The sequence below is a fragment of the Danio rerio genome, chromosome 22, assembly GCF_049306965.1.
Source record: "Danio rerio strain Tuebingen ecotype United States chromosome 22, GRCz12tu, whole genome shotgun sequence".
NCBI classification, from domain to species: Eukaryota; Metazoa; Chordata; class Actinopteri; order Cypriniformes; family Danionidae; genus Danio; species Danio rerio.
Window position 1 is genome coordinate 25,557,301 of NC_133197.1, and position 18,640 is coordinate 25,575,940.

The 18,640-nt window shown below is 39.8% G+C and overlaps 2 protein-coding genes across 3 annotated transcripts; one reads left to right on the forward strand and one right to left on the reverse strand.

Annotated features, from left to right (window-relative positions):
* Positions 1-2,808: 2,808 nt before the first annotated feature.
* On the forward strand, positions 2,809-9,377 carry si:rp71-23d18.4. 2 transcript variants are annotated; one of them, XM_073937731.1, is made up of 17 exons: positions 2,809-2,999; positions 3,078-3,219; positions 3,578-4,213; positions 4,290-4,331; positions 4,429-4,625; positions 4,693-4,812; positions 4,884-4,931; positions 5,063-5,143; positions 5,221-5,298; positions 5,742-5,802; positions 5,907-5,957; positions 6,033-6,077; positions 6,286-6,350; positions 6,509-6,712; positions 6,864-7,052; positions 7,144-7,159; positions 9,311-9,377. In XM_073937731.1, the coding sequence occupies exons 2-10, from the start codon at positions 3,165-3,167 to the stop codon at positions 5,778-5,780; spliced, it is 1,296 nt and encodes a 431-aa protein (XP_073793832.1). In that variant the 5' UTR covers positions 2,809-2,999; positions 3,078-3,164; the 3' UTR covers positions 5,781-5,802; positions 5,907-5,957; positions 6,033-6,077; positions 6,286-6,350; positions 6,509-6,712; positions 6,864-7,052; positions 7,144-7,159; positions 9,311-9,377. The 2 variants fall into 2 exon arrangements, with proteins under 2 accessions (XP_073793832.1, XP_073793831.1); XM_073937730.1 differs by lacking the exons at positions 2,809-2,999; positions 3,078-3,219; positions 5,907-5,957; ... (4 more) ...; positions 7,144-7,159; positions 9,311-9,377 and having other exon boundaries at positions 3,472-4,213.
* Positions 9,378-10,188: 811 nt separating this feature from the next.
* LOC141380275 (uncharacterized) lies at positions 10,189-17,184 on the reverse strand. The gene is made up of 2 exons (XM_073937705.1): positions 17,105-17,184; positions 10,189-16,857 (listed from the first exon to the last, which is right to left on the reverse strand). Exon 2 carries the CDS (start codon positions 16,649-16,651, stop codon positions 10,751-10,753), a length of 5,901 nt encoding a protein of 1,966 aa, XP_073793806.1. The 5' UTR covers positions 16,652-16,857; positions 17,105-17,184; the 3' UTR covers positions 10,189-10,750.
* Between the last annotated feature and the right edge of the window lie 1,456 nt (positions 17,185-18,640).

The following is an 18,640-nucleotide window of genomic DNA, read 5'->3' on the forward strand; positions in this document are numbered from 1 at the left end:
GCGGCAGGTATCGAGACCCACGCTCAGACCAGCACTTTCTAGGAAGTAGCAACATCGGACTAGTGAGTAAGGTTATTCATTTTATTAAAGCGATTCTTGAAATTAGCAGGTTTTATGGCAAAAATCAACGTGACATCTTATTACACTAACAAACAATATTTCAGTGTTTGATTTGAATTAGTCAAAAGATAGCATTATTTTATGATATTTACAGCGTGCTCTTATTTTCTGTTATTGTACCATTCTGGGACACTTTTCTAGCAATGATTTCTGGCAAAATAAAAAACTTTAAAGTAAAAATGTTAAAATAAAGTGTATTGTGTATATAAAGCAATTATTAATTGTAACATATTAAAGTGCTATGTAGGTCTACTGAACGTATTACTGTATTATCTATCTGAAAGTGGTACAGACAATAACAGTAACACAATAACAGTTTAACAATTGTAAATAAGATCTCTGGAAATCAAAATATCAATTAATCTGCATAACATTTACAATGTGAGCTCTCTTAGGTTAAAACAAATATAATTTGCTTGTGACTTGTGTATTTTTTTCCTAGATGGATATTACAATTCAAAAAGGGGGGTCTCTGCCAGTACCTGTACAGTGCACCAAATGCTGCACATATTTTCCATTTGTCCATTTTGTGACGCCTCGGTTTTCCAACCAACACGATTAAAAAAAGTGCAATCACATCTGCAGGCACATTTTAATAGATCAGTCCAGCATGAAGGTAATATTTGAAAATGTACATCTTATTATAGTGAAAAATTGTAAGAAAACTTAAAGTGCAATCTTATACTGCTTTTTTTTTTAAATTTATAATACACAGATGTGGACGCCTCTGCAGAAGTCAGCCACATTATCACTGCCTCTTCTGCAAATCAACCATTTTAAGAAAACCTGATTTTGTTAAACATTTAGGACTCTGCAAACAAAAACAACAACCACAACTTTTGCCACGGCTCTGCCCGCCACACATGTGCCTCTCTCCACTGCCACGGCTCTGCCCGCCACACATGTGCCTCTCTCCACTGCCACGGCTCTGCCCGCCACACATGTGCCTCTCTCCACTGCCACGTCTCTGCCCGCCACACATGTGCCTCTCTCCACTGACACGGCTCTGCCCGCCACACATGTGCCTCTCTTCACTGACACGGCTCTGCCCGCCACACATGTGCCTCTCTCCACTGACACGGCTCTGCCCGCCACACATGTGCCTCTCTCCACTGACAGGCTCTGCCCGCCACACATGTGCCTCTATCCACTGACACGGCTCTGCCCGCCACACATGTGCCTCTCTCCACTGCCACGGCTCTGCCCGCCACACATGTGCCTCTATCCACTGACACGGCTCTGCCCGCCACACATGTGCCTCTCTCCACTGACACGGCTCTGCCTGCCACACATGTGCCTCTATCCACTGACACGGCTCTGCCCGCCACACATGTGCCTCTATCCACTGACACGGCTCTGCCCGCCACACATGTGCCTCTCTCCACTGACACGGCTCTGCCCGCCACACATGTGCCTCTCTCCACTGACACGGCTCTGCCTGCCACACATGTGCCTCTCTCCACTGACACGGCTCTGCCCACCACTTCTGGCATTTCTAGGCTACCACTGCTCAGACCGCACATTGCTCAGTGATCCTGTCTGCATTACACGTAAAGCGAAAATTCTTACAACTACAGGAATTGTCCAAGGTGGATAATTGTTACTTACATATTTTATTTCATTTTAAGTATGAAAAAGATACTAAACCATTTATTTTACATTCTGTATCTGCAGATATTTCAACCCATTAAAAATTTTGTCCTTTCTGTGGAATGGTGTACCATTACCAAGAGTGGGCTAATGGTTTGCATAACTTCAATGACCATGTCCTCCTTGAACTCTCTCTCTGCCTCACCATAAGAAACCTGTTGCAGGTAATCGTTATACAATACATATATTATATGTTATACAATATATTATTTTTTACAACAATAGGATTTCTTCATAGTGTTGATTTTATGTTAGGCAACATTAGGCACATTCAAATCAAGACTTAAAACACATCTGTTTAGCTGTGTCTTTACTGAATGAGCACTGTGCTACGTCCGACAGTTCGCACTATTATGTTTTCTGTTTTTAACTGTTTTTTAAATCATTTTTATTCTTGGTTTTTATTTTCTTATACTTGTCTCTTTTATTCTTGTTTATGTAAAGCACTTTGAATTACTACTGTGAATGAAATGTGCTATTTAAATAAACCTGCCTTGCCTTGCCTATATAAGTACTGATTAACTGTGATTTCTTTATCATAGGTGCATACAGCAGTCAGCAGAGTAGTGGAGTACTTGGAGGTAACTACAGGTGTACAGTTCCCCTCAGCAGTTACTCTTCTCCACGGCTATCTGCATTTTGAGGCCCTAACTGACCATGAATACGAGTATTCATGTGTATCTTGTGGTGACCATCCACCTGTGGTCATAATGGACCTCCACAAGAAGGCATCCTTTCATCTCTCTGGTAAATATCTTTCCTTTTTACTGCAAAGAGGTAAGTCTTATTAGTAAAACTATTAGTAAGTTTATAGTATGTATTTATTTTCTTTAGTGAGTGATCTTTCACAGCCTCCACAAGATTTTAATGGAGAGGTGGATTTAGATATGTTTTGGAAGGCACTGACAGAAGAACGAATTGCTCGAATATAAATTTATTATATCAGGAATGGCATGTCATCATTATTTAATTTCATAAGTGTTTTCAGGAGTACAATCTAAATCCACTAATGTACTAACATGTTTGTTTGTCCTAAAGGTCAAAAAAACAATCCATTTTGTGTTACACCTAGTTACAACTTTTGGGCACCCTGGATCGGGAGTAAGACTCGCATAGCGAATGTTGTTCTCAACACTGAATTTGAGAAAGTGCACAAAGCAAAAACTGCAGAACGAACAGAAATAACTGTCTCTGAAGATCGCTTAAAGGATGAACTTTCAAAACAGAAAGTAAAATATTTAATGCTAATTATATGTATTATTTGTCAGTGTTGGCATTTCATTTAACATGTGTGTTTTATGTGATAGGTGGGAGTGATAAGAAGACTGTGTCTAGAGTGTGGTTTAGATGCCAAAGGCTCTCGCACAGATCTACTCCTGTGACTTTCGGAGGAGATGAGGTCAAGGGAGGCCTATGACAAGGTTTTTGAAAAGATTTGGGCTGCTTCAGGTAAACCTCAATGTTGCACATTAAAATATTACAAATAAATCAGAAATGTACAAAGTCACATAGACATAATGGGTCCTGTTTTCTGCTTGGCACTGATTGGGGAGTGACTGGTGGTGTACAGCTCTGGGGGGTGTTGGAGGTGGCCTCGTCTGACACCAGGGTGTATTGTTGCTTTCCGTGTGGGGGAGTGTATTTACATCTCTGAGGCACTCCATCTTTAAATTTTTTAAAAGTATACTTTGTTAAGGTTAATGCCACTGCCCTCCATCATAACCTATGGTCATTTAAGTCCCAATGTCATTAATGGGATTTGATTATGTTTTCTTAACTATTTGCTTATCTTTTTTGTCTGTTCCAGGAGGTTGGGCTGTCATCATGTGTCCTTGTGGCATAGTTTACAGTATAAAATGTAATCTGCGAGCAGAAAGTCCACGGAATTTTGCAGATATGCTTCTGTCTTGGAAGCATCTGCCTAATGTTGTTATTTATGACTTTGCCCGTGGACTGTCCACCCACACAAATTTGAGGCAACCCATAACTTTCACACCTTTCGAGGGAAGGTTACTCGAACCAACCACTGAAAATATTGCAAAAGCAAAATCAGGAAAATTACAAGTAACTCTGCCATGGCTCACTGCAAAAAAGCAAAGTCCAGATCCGGATGGTCATCCAATAACTGGTTCTGCAGAACACTATGTTCTGTATGACCGCTTTCACGAAGACAACACAAAAGATCCTCGTGATTCACTGAGGAAGCTTCGTCTTGTGCCTCAACTAGCTGGCAAAGTTAACAGTCAGGCTGCAGAACAGCTTTTTTCAAAGCTAAAGAAAAATAACTACTTTATGAACATGGCATTGCCATCCACACATGTTTTCCTAATGCGAAACATCATCCACCATTACAATGTCAGAAAAAACGAGAAACGTCTTCATGACATAAAAAAGGAATTCAACAAAAACATTCACATGAATGACCACAGCCAGGTTGTGTTAGGTAATGTTTCCCTTACTTTGTAACAAATACATCACTATATCCATAACTGTACTTATGTGTATATTTGTATTTATAGAAAATCCATCCTCCACAGAGAAATGCATGGACATGTCACTTGGTAATTTGACTGTTCTTTCCAGTTGCTCGGTGTCAAGTTTCTGTTCTCTAATTATTATGTGTTATTTTCTAATTTTGATGCTTTAATGTACTCTAAGGACCACTGACAGCACTGCCAGAAAATATTGTGACTTTACAAACGACCGCTGCATCACCAGGCATAACATCAGTCACATCTCCTCTGTCATCAGTACCAATTACAGAAAAAACAGCTTGTGAACCTACCACTCTTCTGAATTTTTTGGAACCTACTAAGCCTTGGGAGAGGGACTGGCATCTATTACAAGAGAAACTGGTGAACAATTACCATTACATACAAACGCACACACACACACACATATTTATTGTTATTATTATTACAGCTTGATTATGTGCTGGACCGAAATTGCCCTGGCAGTGAAATAATTGTGAAGGAGGGGCAAGTGTGCCTTATTCGAGAAGAATTTTGGAGCCTTGGATTGTTGAGGGACATGGACTCCCATGTAAGCAGTCTGTTTTTTTATTATAACTTTTTTTTATTAAAAACCTTGACTTATCAAAGTATTTATTGCAGATTGGAAACGCCTGCATAAAGCTTATTTGTGAAATGGCTCGACAAATTGTATGTACTATAAAACATAATATTTATATACATTGTTTTAACTTGATCCAAAAAAAAAAAATAATAATAATAATTCTAAACTGTGTGAAAATGTTCATGTCATTGTCAACAGTTTCTTTTTATTCATGTAGGGCAAGGACATATACATTGATGACTTTTATGTTGTCCCTGTGTGGAAAGAAACTCCTAACAACATTGTTACTGGATTACCAGTGCGTGTATGTACTGTATTTACTGTGTGAGAAGTACAACCTAAATTAAACGACATAACTGTTCTGATCAATTCTAGGAAGATGCAGACTTGAAAGACCTGTTAACCTTTCCAGCATGGACAAATGCCAATGGATCAGACCACTTTGTTGTCTGTGTAAGAAAATATTGAAATGTCTAGTGCATACATTAATTGGTATTGCAATGTGTAAAATAAAACACTGAAAAATCTTGGAAGAAGCAATAATGTTCAAATGAAATATTTTTACACCTTTAACATTGTAGATAATGATGCCGATTCGAAGAGAGATGGTGTTTTTAGACTCTCTGTACGCAGAGCATTAATCAGGATTTGGAGATGAGGAATACAGGGCAATTTTCAGGTCTTAGGTCAGCCTTTATGTGATATATGGCTACGTTCCTATAGCCATTTCTATTTATTTCCTAACCGTGTATTATAGTTCTGTCACTTTTGGCTACGTTTCTATAGCCGTTTCTTGAACTTCTGGCTATGTTCTTCTAGCCTTTTATATGCATGGTGTTCTAGAGTTGAGGTGAGCTGTAATTGTTAGTATTACTACTAATATGTTTTGTTTACAGGAAAATTGCTTACCAAGTGGATCATGGGACATGGACTGAAAAGACTGGATATGATTTTTCAGTGAGGAATCAACTTTAAAAAAATATATATTATTTGGCTTTTACAACAATTAAACTTTTTGTACATTATTCTAAAATAAAATTGATTTGCTTTGCCTATTTTAGGCGTTGCCACGTCAGACAAGAGGGAATGATTGTGGTGTTTTTGTACTCATGGTAAGATATAAATTGAGTTAATTAATTTAAAGATTTTGTAAACATTGTAAATGACTGTGGCTTCTCTCTTTTCAGTACACCCTCTCAATGGTGTGTGGCATTGGGTTTCAATTCCAGGAGGTAATATTTTATTATTTATGTAACTTTATTTTGTTGGTGCTTTTCTTAATCATAGCTAAAATGTAACTATTTTAGTGTATATTATCTTGCTTTCTTCTAAGCAACATATCTTTTAAAAAAAGGGGCATGGTTATTGCAAGCACACCCAACATCATGTATTAACAAAAACATGTTGGTTAACTGTCAGACTAAACAGTCTTTCTTTCAGATGGACATGCCTATCATCCGTCAGTGGTGGTGCCTTCTACTCATGGAACAATTTCAAATTGATGGGTATGTCAGTATTTTTTTTTTTTTCTTGTAAATCTGTAAAATTTAAAATTTATATTGTGTCAATACAACAACTTGTAACATGAATAACAAAACATACTTAAAATCTCTCTTACCGGTGACCAGTTATTATGGATTTTGTCTTGTCTTGTTATTAAAAGCTACAGTATGGGCACAGATTTGCTTTCTGGACTGAGGAGGCAAGAAGTGTCTTGGATGGAAAGATTCTGCCCCTTTTTAGGGTGAAAAGAAAAACCACATCCAATCTTCCAGCACATGTCCAAGCAGTTCAAGATCGGGAAAGGAATGACAAAAGATTAGTGGACTTGATTATCACATCAAAATCAGCAGAGCAGCATTTGGTGGTATAGATGGTTCCACTTTAAATTACTCCTCTAGACTCTGAGTATGGTTGACTTAAATATAGTCAAGTGACAATTTAACTATTATTTGCCAAATATAATTAATTGCTTGTGCATTTACATATGAAATATAATTTCCTTCTATGGCCCAAAGGATATACTCGGTGGGAAAAGGTCAAATTGGTTTCCACTAAAACCCCGTTCTCAAGTGCCTGTCTACATTAAGAATGAGCAGTCCCAGTCAATCATTTGTGACTACATCAGAGGAATTCTTAATAAAACCAAAACACAGCTGACCTTCAATGATGAGGTGGAGTTCATTTGTGGATGTCTCCTCCCAGAGGTAATCACAAAACATGTATGTACATGAGCATGCTTATGTTCTGCAGTGTGTGTTTTATTTTATTAATTGGTTTATCTGTATATTTGTACAGGCCATGCCAACTCATGGCATTTCCGAGTTACAAGGCTTGTCTTGGCAGGAGGCTGAAGATGTCTTCCTCCAGGGCCCCATTTATCACGGAAGGTATGTTTACATTTTTTTGTATAAAAGCTGTTAAGTTTTTATTTTAAACACAATTTCTGACAACAGCATTTATTTTTTTTAGTGAAGTTGAGGAATTTAACAGAAGAATTGCTCGAGAAATGAAAAATCTCCCCAACAAGAATGTAAAGCATTTTATTTTATTTTATACGCAATAAATACATTATTAATCCAAGTAATGTTTTTCACAATTTTTCTCTGCATTTTTTACAGCTCAATGACTTGTAGGACCTCATGAAAATTTATAAAAAAATAAAGTTTGGTGTGAGAAAATTACTCAGAGTACTATCATTTATTGTATGTGAATAAAGAGATAATGTTCATTCCCTCAACTCAATACTAAAGAGTTTGATAAATCCTTAATGATTTAAAAACAAAAAACAACAACAAAAACAATAAATGACTGAAAATATTTAAGTAACTGAACAATATCTATTTACAAATACAGTTAATTAAAATACAACAGACTTAATGCATTAAATCATAATCTAGTATGTTTAATATTTTATATAATAATGTATTCAATCATAGTGTAATATTTTATAGTAGAAAAACAGTGTAATTTACAATTTATAAATCGTTGAATTCAGGTTAGGCAATTTTACCAACAGCAGGTGGCACTGTCTGAGAAAACGATAGGTCTGGAAGTGCTGGTCTGAGCAAGCAGGTCTGAGCGTGCGATTGGGTCTCCGGGCCTGCAGCTTCATAATGTTGGCTCTATCAGATGAAATTAATTATTTGAAGTTGCGCCATCCAGTGGACACATCTGGAACAGCAGCTTCTTTTATTGAAAAATTGCATCTCGTTTTTATACTTTACAGAATCATCTTGCGAGCTGGATAAACCTGTTTGCGGGCCTGATTTGAAGAGAATTGCTGAAACTTATTTAAAGCCTCTGATTCATGTTTTACGTGGGAGGACTAGGAAAGGTCTAACAGTTTACCAAGTATTCCTTCAGTTCCTACTTAGTTGGTTTAGTTGTGTTTGATCAGGGTTGAAGCTGAATTTTGCAGGAAAGTAGATCTCCAGGAGCAGAATTGGGCATCCCTGACTTAGATCATTCAATCAGATTAGACCATTAGCATCTCACTTAAAAATGACTAAATATTTTCTGTAGTTTTCCAATTTAGAGCTTGACTCTTCTTCTGTAGTTACATTATGTACTAAAATACAATTCAAATTACCTTTATTTGTATGGCACTTTTACAATGTAGATTTTGTCAAAGCAGCTTCACATAAAAGATCATAGTAAACTGAAACAGAGCAGTTCAGTTTTAAGAGTTTAAGTTCAGTTCACTTTAGCTCAGTTCACTGTGGTTAATAATCACTACTGAGAGTCCAAACACTGAAGAGCAATCCATCGATGCGCAGCTCTACAGATCCCGAAACATGCAAGCTACTGGCGACAGCGGCGAGGAAAAAACTTCACCAATTGACGAAAGTGAAGAAAAAAAAACCTTGAGAGAAACCAGGCTCAGATGGGCATGACCATTTCTCCTCTGGCCAAATGTCTTGTGCAGCTGCAGTCAAGGAGCCGGAGGCAGGAAACTGGACCTCAGCGAAGACTCGTCAGTCCCTGGAGAAACAGGAATCTCATGCTCTCCACTCCTCTATGACCACCACAGTAGTTGCTCAGGATATGGCCTGGTCCAGGATAAGGAAACCTTGGGATCATCTCGTCACTGGTCTTTGAATTAGTGGTGCTGCGTGGTCTGAGGGTCTCGGGATGAGTATCCCCAGGTGGTAATAGAGAGTAAAGAGAATAATTAGCGTAGCTGCTGTTCATAGTGTATATAAACAAACTGCAGAAACCTGCATGGGGCACATTCATGTATCAAACCGCTATGTATCAAACAGTGATGCATTGAGTGTATGCTTTACTAAAAAGATAGGTTTTAAATCTTGTTTTGAACTGTGAGAGTGTGTCTGAGCCACAAACGTTATCTGGAAGTCTTTTCCTGAGTTTTGAAGCCATGAATGAGAAGGCTGAACCTCTTTTACTCGACTTTGCTATTCTAGGTACTACCAGAAGCCCTGAGTTTTTAGATCTTAAAGAGCGGGTTGGATTGATTAGACAGAAGGTTGGTTAGATAAACAGGAGCTAGATTATTTAGAGCTTTATAGGTAAGAAGCTATATTTAAATTCGGTAACACTTTACAATAACAGTACATGAATAATGATGTATTAATATGTAAACTAAACATTACTTTGTTATGAATTAATGATGAGTTAAGGTATGCACTAATCATGAATTAACTTTAAGTACAACACGAGTCACATAAGTTCATGTGTGAATAACGACTACCTTAATTACTTGTTAGTACATGTTGTTAATTAATGTATTAATTAAAATTTAAGTTTAGGCTAAATGTAAGCAACATGAACTCATGAGCTGTTAATGTATAGTTATGTCATGACTTTACTTGGAGGGGCACATCACTATTAACTCATCCTTAACTACTTATGAACTCCTGTTCATGTTGATGTTGACAGAACACTTTTCTATTGTTATTCAGTGTAAACTCACTAGTTGGACGTGCATGAGGAGTTCATAAGTAGTTAAGAATCGGTTAATGATGATCTGCCCTCCAAGTAAAGTCACAACATAATTATACATTAACATATCATGAGTTCATCATGGTTAAATTAAGCATAAACTAATGTGGTAATTAATACATTAACAAACAATCATGAACTAACAAGTAATTAATTTAGCCATTATTCACACATGAACTCATGTGAATCATGTTGTAGTTAAAGTTAATTCATAATTAGTGCATACCTTGACTCATCATTAATTCATAATAAAGTAATGTTTAGTTTACATATTAATACATCATTATTCATGTATACTGTTGTTCTGCCCCTTATATCAAACGCCTTGCTTGATTCGACAGAGAGATAACGTCTTCCAATCACAACAGACTCAAGGCATAAGTTTGAACCTTTTACTGTAGATTATGGAATAACGTAAAACTGCAAAACATACAAAATACAGAATGGTAAGTACGCTGGATCAATAATATGTAATTAAACAAGCATAATCTGCGCTCTATGCACAATAGGTCACTGTTTACGCACTTAGCTGAATCATATATGTAGTCACATATTGCAATTGACCAAAATAAAGAACACAATAAACATCTTGCATGCATAATAAAATGCTTATAGCGTAAACATAAACAAATATAAGTCAAATTATGATAAAATAATGTCTACATACCGAATGTGCCTTCAGTACAACTTGTATAAGGGAGCAAATGAAACTACAGCCGTGTGCTCTTCCATGCGGCTTCTGAATGCATAGGCTCACATTTATGATGTCATGAAATAAGGACTATAATATAAAATGTAATACCCGTGTATAACCAAAAGAGGTCGCTAAATACCAGATTAACACTAACTCAATGTAAAAAGTCTGGATAAGACAGAACACTCCCCGTCTGGTATTCCTTGAATGCCAAACCTTTCTTGAAGTTTAGTCTTGAGCAGTCTATTAAGAGTTCTCTTGAAGAAGGAGTACGACCTCATTTATTGGTCTGAGGAACAACTTGGGTCCATCTTTTCCAATGATTTTTACTTGGATTTTTCTGACTCGTCCATCTTGACTGGGGTAAGTTTCTGTTATAATTCCCAGCGGCCAGTCGTTTCGTTTGGACTGAGAGTCTTTAAACAGGACTATGCTTCCTTTGGGGATGTTTGTTTGTTGATGTTGCCATTTTCGCCTATACTGTAGAGTTGCAAGGTACTGTTTTCGCCATCTGTCCCAAAAGGTACTTGCAAGGTTTTGCACCATACGCCACTGTTTGTATAGGTCAGGCTTTTCACAGTTCTCGGGTGGAACTAAGTCGGTACTGGACTTTTGGGTGAGTAGGGTAGCAGGTGTCAAGATAAAAGGATCCGCTGGATCAGTTGACACTGGTATCAAAGGTCTGTTGTTTATAATGGCAGTGACTTCAGCCATAAAGGTAGAGAGTACCTCATGTGTAAGCCTGGAGGATGACGTCTGGAGAAGCATGGAATCCAAGATTTTGCGGGTAAGTCCGATCATCCTCTCCCATGCGCCACCCATGTGCGATGAATGAGGGGGGTTGAATGTCCATGTGCAATTATGGTCTGACAGAAATCGTTCCACTGCCTTTTTATCCACGTTAGATGGTATTTGCAGGTCTTTACAAGCTCCAATGAAATTGGTTCCTCTATCCGAGCGAATCTGTTTTACTGGACCTCGGATTGCCAAAAACCTCCTTAAGGCATTAATGAAGCTGGAAGTAGTTAAGGACTCGATCACTTCTATGTGGATAGCTCTGATGTTTAGACACGTGAACAGCACTGCCCATCTTTTGCTTTCTGCAAACCCACCTCTTGTCCTTCGAGCACATACCGACCAAGGGCCGAACACATCCAGTCCCACATGTGTGAAGGGAGGCTCTGCACTGAGCCGGTCTTTGGGCAGATCTGCCATCTTTTGAGTTTCACAGCCCCTCCTGAGTTTACGACATACAACGCAGGTATGGATAAGACTGCTAATGCGTTTTTTGCCTCCTATTATCCAGTAGCCCGCAGATCTTATTGCACCCTCTGTAAAGTGGCGGCCTTGATGATGTGTTCGCTCATGAAAGTGCCGTATCAGGAGTAAGGCTACATGGCTCTTGCCTGGTATGATGAGAGGCCTCTTTTCTTCAGAGCTTAGATCCGCTTTGATCAGGCGACCACCAATTCTCAACAGTCCGCTTTGATCATTAAAGGGGTCTAGTTTTCGAAGAGTACTTGTTTTAGGAAGGGGTTTGTTCTGTTTCAGGCACTGCAACTCATCCGTGTATGTTTCCTGTTGTATTGCACGAATGACAACTTTTGTGCTCTGAATTATTGTATCGGCACTCGGGGGCAGTTTGCAACAGTGCCAACCTTTGCACGCTGGAGTGTGACCCTTTTGGTCTGGCTTATAGGAGTGTGCAATGTGAATCAACTTGCCAATAGCTCTGATTAAGCGGTTCCAGACAGAAAAACGTTCAAAACGCCTGGAGAATGAGGTATTTGACAGTGTCATATGCGTGCGAACTTCTACATCTCGATCAGGATCAACAAGTGGAAAGGGTGCTTTAGGGACAGTCTCCATTTTCAGTTGATGCAAAAATGCAGGTCCACTGAACCAAATCGTGTCTTGCAATTTAGTTGGAGTTATCGGTCGTGTCGCAATGTCCGCAGGGTTGTGATCTGAGCTCACATAATGCCACTGCTCTGGCTTAGTCCTACTCCGAATCCTTTGTACACGGTTGCTTACGTAGACATGAAATCTACGTTTCTCGTTGCAGATATAGCCGAGAACAACTCGACTATCTGTGTAGAGGTTTATCTCGTCAAACCTGACAGCAATTTCTGCAATGATAGTTTCCATCATGTTTACAGACAACACAGCCGCACATAGTTCTAGGCGTGGTATGGAGAGCTCTGGAAGTGGCGCTAATCTTGCTTTGCCTGTGATGAATCCTGCATGGCAATTACCATTCGAGTCGACTGTTTTTAGGTAAGCGACAGCTGCAATTATCTTCTCGGAAGCATCTGAAAACACAGAAAGCTCTGTGAACTTGGCACCGGATGGTGATACGAGTCCATAGCTCCTTGGGACTTGTATATGTTGTAACTCTTGCAGAGAGTTTTTCCATGAATCCCACAGCTCCTGACCGCTCGCAGGTAAGGATGAGTCCCAGTCAGTAGCGTTTGCAGTCAATTCTCTCAGTAATAACTTGCCCTGAACTGTTATAGGGGCCACAAATCCAAGTGGGTCATACAAACTGTTTACCACTGATAACAGTCCACGTCTAGTGTATGGTCTATTAACACTTTGCACTTGGAAGTTGAAACAGGCTGTCTCCAAATTCCACAGTAAGCCGAGAGTGCGCTGCATAGGAAGTGAATTAACACCTAAATCCAGTTCTTTCAGTGAGTTGGCATAATCCTCAGATGAAAACGCTTGCATGACTTTCTTACTGTTTGAAGCCAATTTGTGTAACTTCAAGTTAGATCCAGCCAGCATGTCTTGTGTCCTTTTTAGCAAGCTTATGGCCATTTCTGGTGAGGGTAAAGACTTCAGTCCGTCATCCATATAGAAGTCTTCCTCTACGAACTGTCTGGCATCTTCACCAAAATCGGTTTCTCCTTCTTGAGCTGCACAGCGAAGACAGTAGATGGCCACTGCCGGAGATGGACTGTTGCCGAACACATGTACCTTCATACGGTATTCGGTGAGCTCGTTCTCTGGGTTATTTTCATGGAACCAAAGAAACCTGAGGTAGTTCCTATCTACAGGCCGAACTTTGAAGCAGTGGAACATTTGTTGTATGTCCACCATGAAAGCGACGGACTCTTCACGAAACCGCATGAGGACTCCGAGGAGACTGTTATTGAGGTCCGGACCTGTCAAGAGGACCTTATTCAGTGATACACCTTTATAGAGAGCACTTGAGTCGAAGACTACTCGCATTTGGGATGGCTTTTTGGGATGGTATACCCCGAAGGAAGGCAAATACCAACACTGTTCATTGGGACTGACTGATGGAGCTATCTCTGCATGATCATTTTCGAACAGCTTTTCCATAAAGGCTACAAAGTCCCTTTTGATCTCTGGTTTCCTTCTGAAAGATCGCAGAAGTGACTTAAGGCGTTCCACTGCTTGTGGACGGTTGTTCGGCAGAAGTTGTCTTGGCTCTTTGAATGGGAGTGGGGCAACCCATGAATTTTCATCGTCTTTGTAGACTTCTCTGTCCATGATCTGAAGAAATAGCTTGTCCTCGATAGATGGTGCTGTTTTCTCGTCGTCTTTTGTTTTCTGAAATATGTCCCACTCTGTCAGTCTTTGAGTGTTCTCCCTGATCTGAGGCTTGGTGAGAGAGACACTTTGGGATCTTTCTTTTATGTTGTAGTTGTTAGGACATGGCTGAAAGTGTGTCGACTGACCATTGTCTAGAATGTTCGTGTGATAAGCTTGGACGAAAGTAGGTTTATGAACTTTCCCGAGGCACATGTCTCCAATAATTACCCACCCTAAATCTAACTTTTGTGCAAAGGGGGCATTTGGTGGACCATTCACTTGCCTATGGGCTTTGTGGACTCTGATAATGTCTCTGCCTAACAGAAATAGAATGGGGGCATGATGGTTGGGTTCTGGAATGTACCTAGCAAGATGTTTTAAGTGCCTGTGCTTACTAATCACTTCTGGAGTAGGAATTTCTGAGCGGTTGTCTGGGATTTCGTTGCACTCGAGAAGAGCAGGTAAGGATAAGATCAAGCCTCCATCTAGAGATTCCACTTGAAAGCCTTGAGCTATCCTGCCTTCAGTTTCTATCGTACCTGCGCATGTTTTGAGGGTATAAGCTATGCTGCGTTCTGTAATGCTGAACAGATCAAAGAATTCTGATCTTGCGAGCGATCTGTTGCTTTGATCATCTAGTATGACATATGCTTTAACTGCTTTCTCTGGATGGTTTTTCGGAAAGACTTTCACAAGGCAGACCTTCGAGCAGGAACGGGGAAGTTGACTGTTTCCACATATTTCCGTACACGCTGAGGAGACCTCTGTTTCCACAGGAATGTCTTCGCTCACTTTCTGATTTTCAGCTACGGGTTGTTTCGGATCAGTCATCCAGGGTGCTGGTCCTGGATGAAGTGCTGCTATGTGGGTACTGCTGCCACATTCTGAACATTTGATGTCCTCGTCACAGTTCTTTGCCATGTGTAAAATGGAGCTGCAACATTTGAAGCATATTCCTTGCTGTTTAAGCAATGATTTCCTCTCCTCCATAGGTTTCATCCTGAATCCTCTACATCTGGACAGGGGATGAGGCTTATCATGCAAAAAGCATTGTTTCGCTGGGTTTATCTTATTTTTGAGTTCACTCGCAGCTAATGGACTCCCAGAAGAAACCTGAGTCTTGTGTGTCACAACAGCTCTGGGAAAGACATGTTTGTTTAACTGTTTGTTTGGTCTGTGAGACTCTTCGTGTATGGCTGTAAGGGAGAAACTTGGATCATTGCGCATTTTTGCTTGCTGACATACAAAGTCTACTAGGAACTTAAAGGGTGGAAAGGAAACCCTGTAATCCTCTTTGTATTTAGACCCCACCGTGAGCCACTTCTCTTGTAAGCTGAATGGCAATTTCTGTATTATTGGGTTTACTCCTCGTGGTGTGTCTAGATAGGTAAGACCCATCAGATCCCCATCCTGCATAGCTGCTTGGATCTCCATGAGCAAATCACTTAGCTCACGTAGTCTGCAATTGTCTCTGTTTGATATTTTGGGGAAGTTCTCCAGTCTCCTGAAGAGTGAGCTCTCAACCATTTCTGGTGCGCCATATAATTCGTAAAGTCTTTTCCAAATCATACTGAGCCCTTGTAATGGATAGTTAATGTGGACAGCTCTAATACGTTTTGCATGCTCTGCTGACTCACGCCCCAGCCATCTCACTAGCAAGTCCATTTCTTCACTTGGTGAAATGTTAAGGTCTTCTGTAGCATTTATGAAGGATGCTCTCCATGCTCTGAAGGTTTCCGGTTGGTCGTTTAACTGCGTAAGGCCAGTAGACACCAAGTCACGTCTTGCAATAAACCTGACCACGTCTGAGATTTGACTGTCCGCATACAAATTACTTTGATGAGGTCCAGCGTACAAGGGGGTACCTGACATTGTCTGAGAATAACTCAGTGGCGTCCCTCTATGTCTGCTCCTTTCCTCACTACCTTGAACAGCTGGAGACTGGGCTTCTGGGTGATAAACATTGTGAGGTGACTGGGTGAATGCCTTGCGTTGACCAGAAAGTGTGAAGCGTACGCTGGTAGACTGTGAAATGGCAGGGTTCTGTATGTTCTCTGCATTACTAGGCTGAGATCTGGGCGGCGTGGCATATGAAGTATACTGCTTTTCCTGTTGCAAATACGATACAGTATTCTGTGGTTGTTGCATTTCTGAAAAAGGTATGCTTTCCTTATCATAAAACGTTCCGTCCGGGACTGGCGCCTCTGCATCCACATCACTCTCCATCTGTTCTGATACATAGGCCTGTGTGCGTTCTGTTGCATCCTCTATAGGCAGCTCTGACAAACTTGATTGCCCTCTGCTTTCTAATTCTGCCGCCGTTTCTAAAGCCTCTGCTTTCGCTTGTATGGCAGCAGCTTTCTTTTCCAGTCTTAAAGTCTCTAATGATGCTTCCAACTGGGCTTGTTGTACTTTTAGTTCACTTTCTTTCTTAGCAAAAGTTATTTCTGCTTTAACCGCTTCAGCCTCTGCTCGTGCCATTGCAGCGGCGGTGATTACAGCTGATGAGCCATGTGAGTGGCGTGACGAGCGTGATGAGCTTGCTGCTCGCTTCTGTGATCCAGTTTTGGAGCTTGGCTTGGACATTGTTGAGAGAATCACCTCATGAGCTGACTTGCTCCCCGCCGTGGAGTCATAAACTAGAAGCTGATTGCTGAAGATATTCGTTTTACTGTTCTGCCCCTTATATCAAACGCCTTGCTTGATTCGACAGAGAGATAACGTCTTCCAATCACAACAGACTCAAGGCATAAGTTTGAACCTTTTACTGTAGATTATGGAATAACGTAAAACTGCAAAACATACAAAATACAGAATGGTAAGTACGCTGGATCAATAATATGTAATTAAACAAGCATAATCTGCGCTCTATGCACAATAGGTCACTGTTTACGCACTTAGCTGAATCATATATGTAGTCACATATTGCAATTGACCAAAATAAAGAACACAATAAACATCTTGCATGCATAATAAAATGCTTATAGCGTAAACATAAACAAATATAAGTCAAATTATGATAAAATAATGTCTACATACCGAATGTGCCTTCAGTACAACTTGTATAAGGGAGCAAATGAAACTACAGCCGTGTGCTCTTCCATGCGGCTTCTGAATGCATAGGCTCACATTTATGATGTCATGAAATAAGGACTATAATATAAAATGTAATACCCGTGTATAACCAAAAGAGGTCGCTAAATACCAGATTAACACTAACTCAATGTAAAAAGTCTGGATAAGACAGAACAACTGTTATTGTAAAGTGTTACCTTAAATTCAATACGAAACTTAACAGGCAGCCAGTGTAAGGAGGATAAAATTGGGGTGATATGATCATATTTTCTAGAGCTGGTAAGAACTCTGGCTGCTGCATTTTGTACTAGCTGAAGTTCGTTAATAGAGGATGCTGGGCAGCCAGCAAACAGAGCATTAGTTATCCAGTCTTAAAGTCATAAAAGCATGGACTAGCTTTTCTGCATCTGAGATGGATTGCATACTTCGTTACTTTGCAATATTTTTCAGATGAAAGAAGGCATTTTTTTGACATGGGATGTATGCTGTCTAATATGACACTCAGATCTTTTATAGTAGAGCTATAACTAATATAGCTATAACTAATGTAAAAGTAAATGTTGCTATTTTCTAGGCAAAAGATCAGACAAAATACACAAACAAAATATATCTAAGGCACTGCAATACAGTACTGATAAATAGTGAGACCTAGTTTACAGACAAGTAGTTTATATGTTCACAAAACAACTCTTGAAGTATTATTTATGTATTGAAGTACTTAGCTGTTATTAATGTGCAAGATTGTCAGCCTGTATATTGATAAACAAATAATTCCTCAGGAATAGCATGCCAGAAACAATATCTGATGCACCATAATGCAACCATGTACTCTAGAAGACTTCCTGCTTGAACTGAAGACAAAAACTTTAATAACTACAAGTTGGCAGTGTACCAATATAAAATTATTTCAATATAAAAGTCCTCGGGGTGACGTGGTGGTGCAGTAGGTAGTACTGTCGCCTTACAGCAAGAAGGTCGCTGGCTCAAGCCTCAGCTGGGTCAGCTGGCAATCCTGTGTGGAGTTTGCATGTTCTCCCTGTGTGGAGTTTGCATGTTCTCCCTGCATTCACGTGGGTTATCTCCAGGTGCTCCAATTTCCCCCACAGTCCAAAGGTTAATTGGGTAAGCTAAATTGTCCTTAGTGTATGTGTGTGAATGAGAGTGACAGTGGCTGTTTCTCAATTCCAAGAACGCAGAGAACGGACTTGCATTCTTGTGGAGACCGGTCTTGCCAGGTGTCCTCGGAAGAACTAACTCACGAGACCGCGAGGGCAGAGAACGCGTCCTTTGAGAAATGGGATGCTGCGTTCTTCCTGATGGTCACGTGACCTTCATATGTTTTAAATGGAAATTATTTAAACATTACAGCCTTCATACACCGATTTATTGTTTTCCCCCTCTTCAAAATATATACTTTGCATAAAAACATTATAAATATACTCTGCATAATATAAATAAATCAAATTTTAATACGAATTTCAGCAAACAAACAACCCTTAT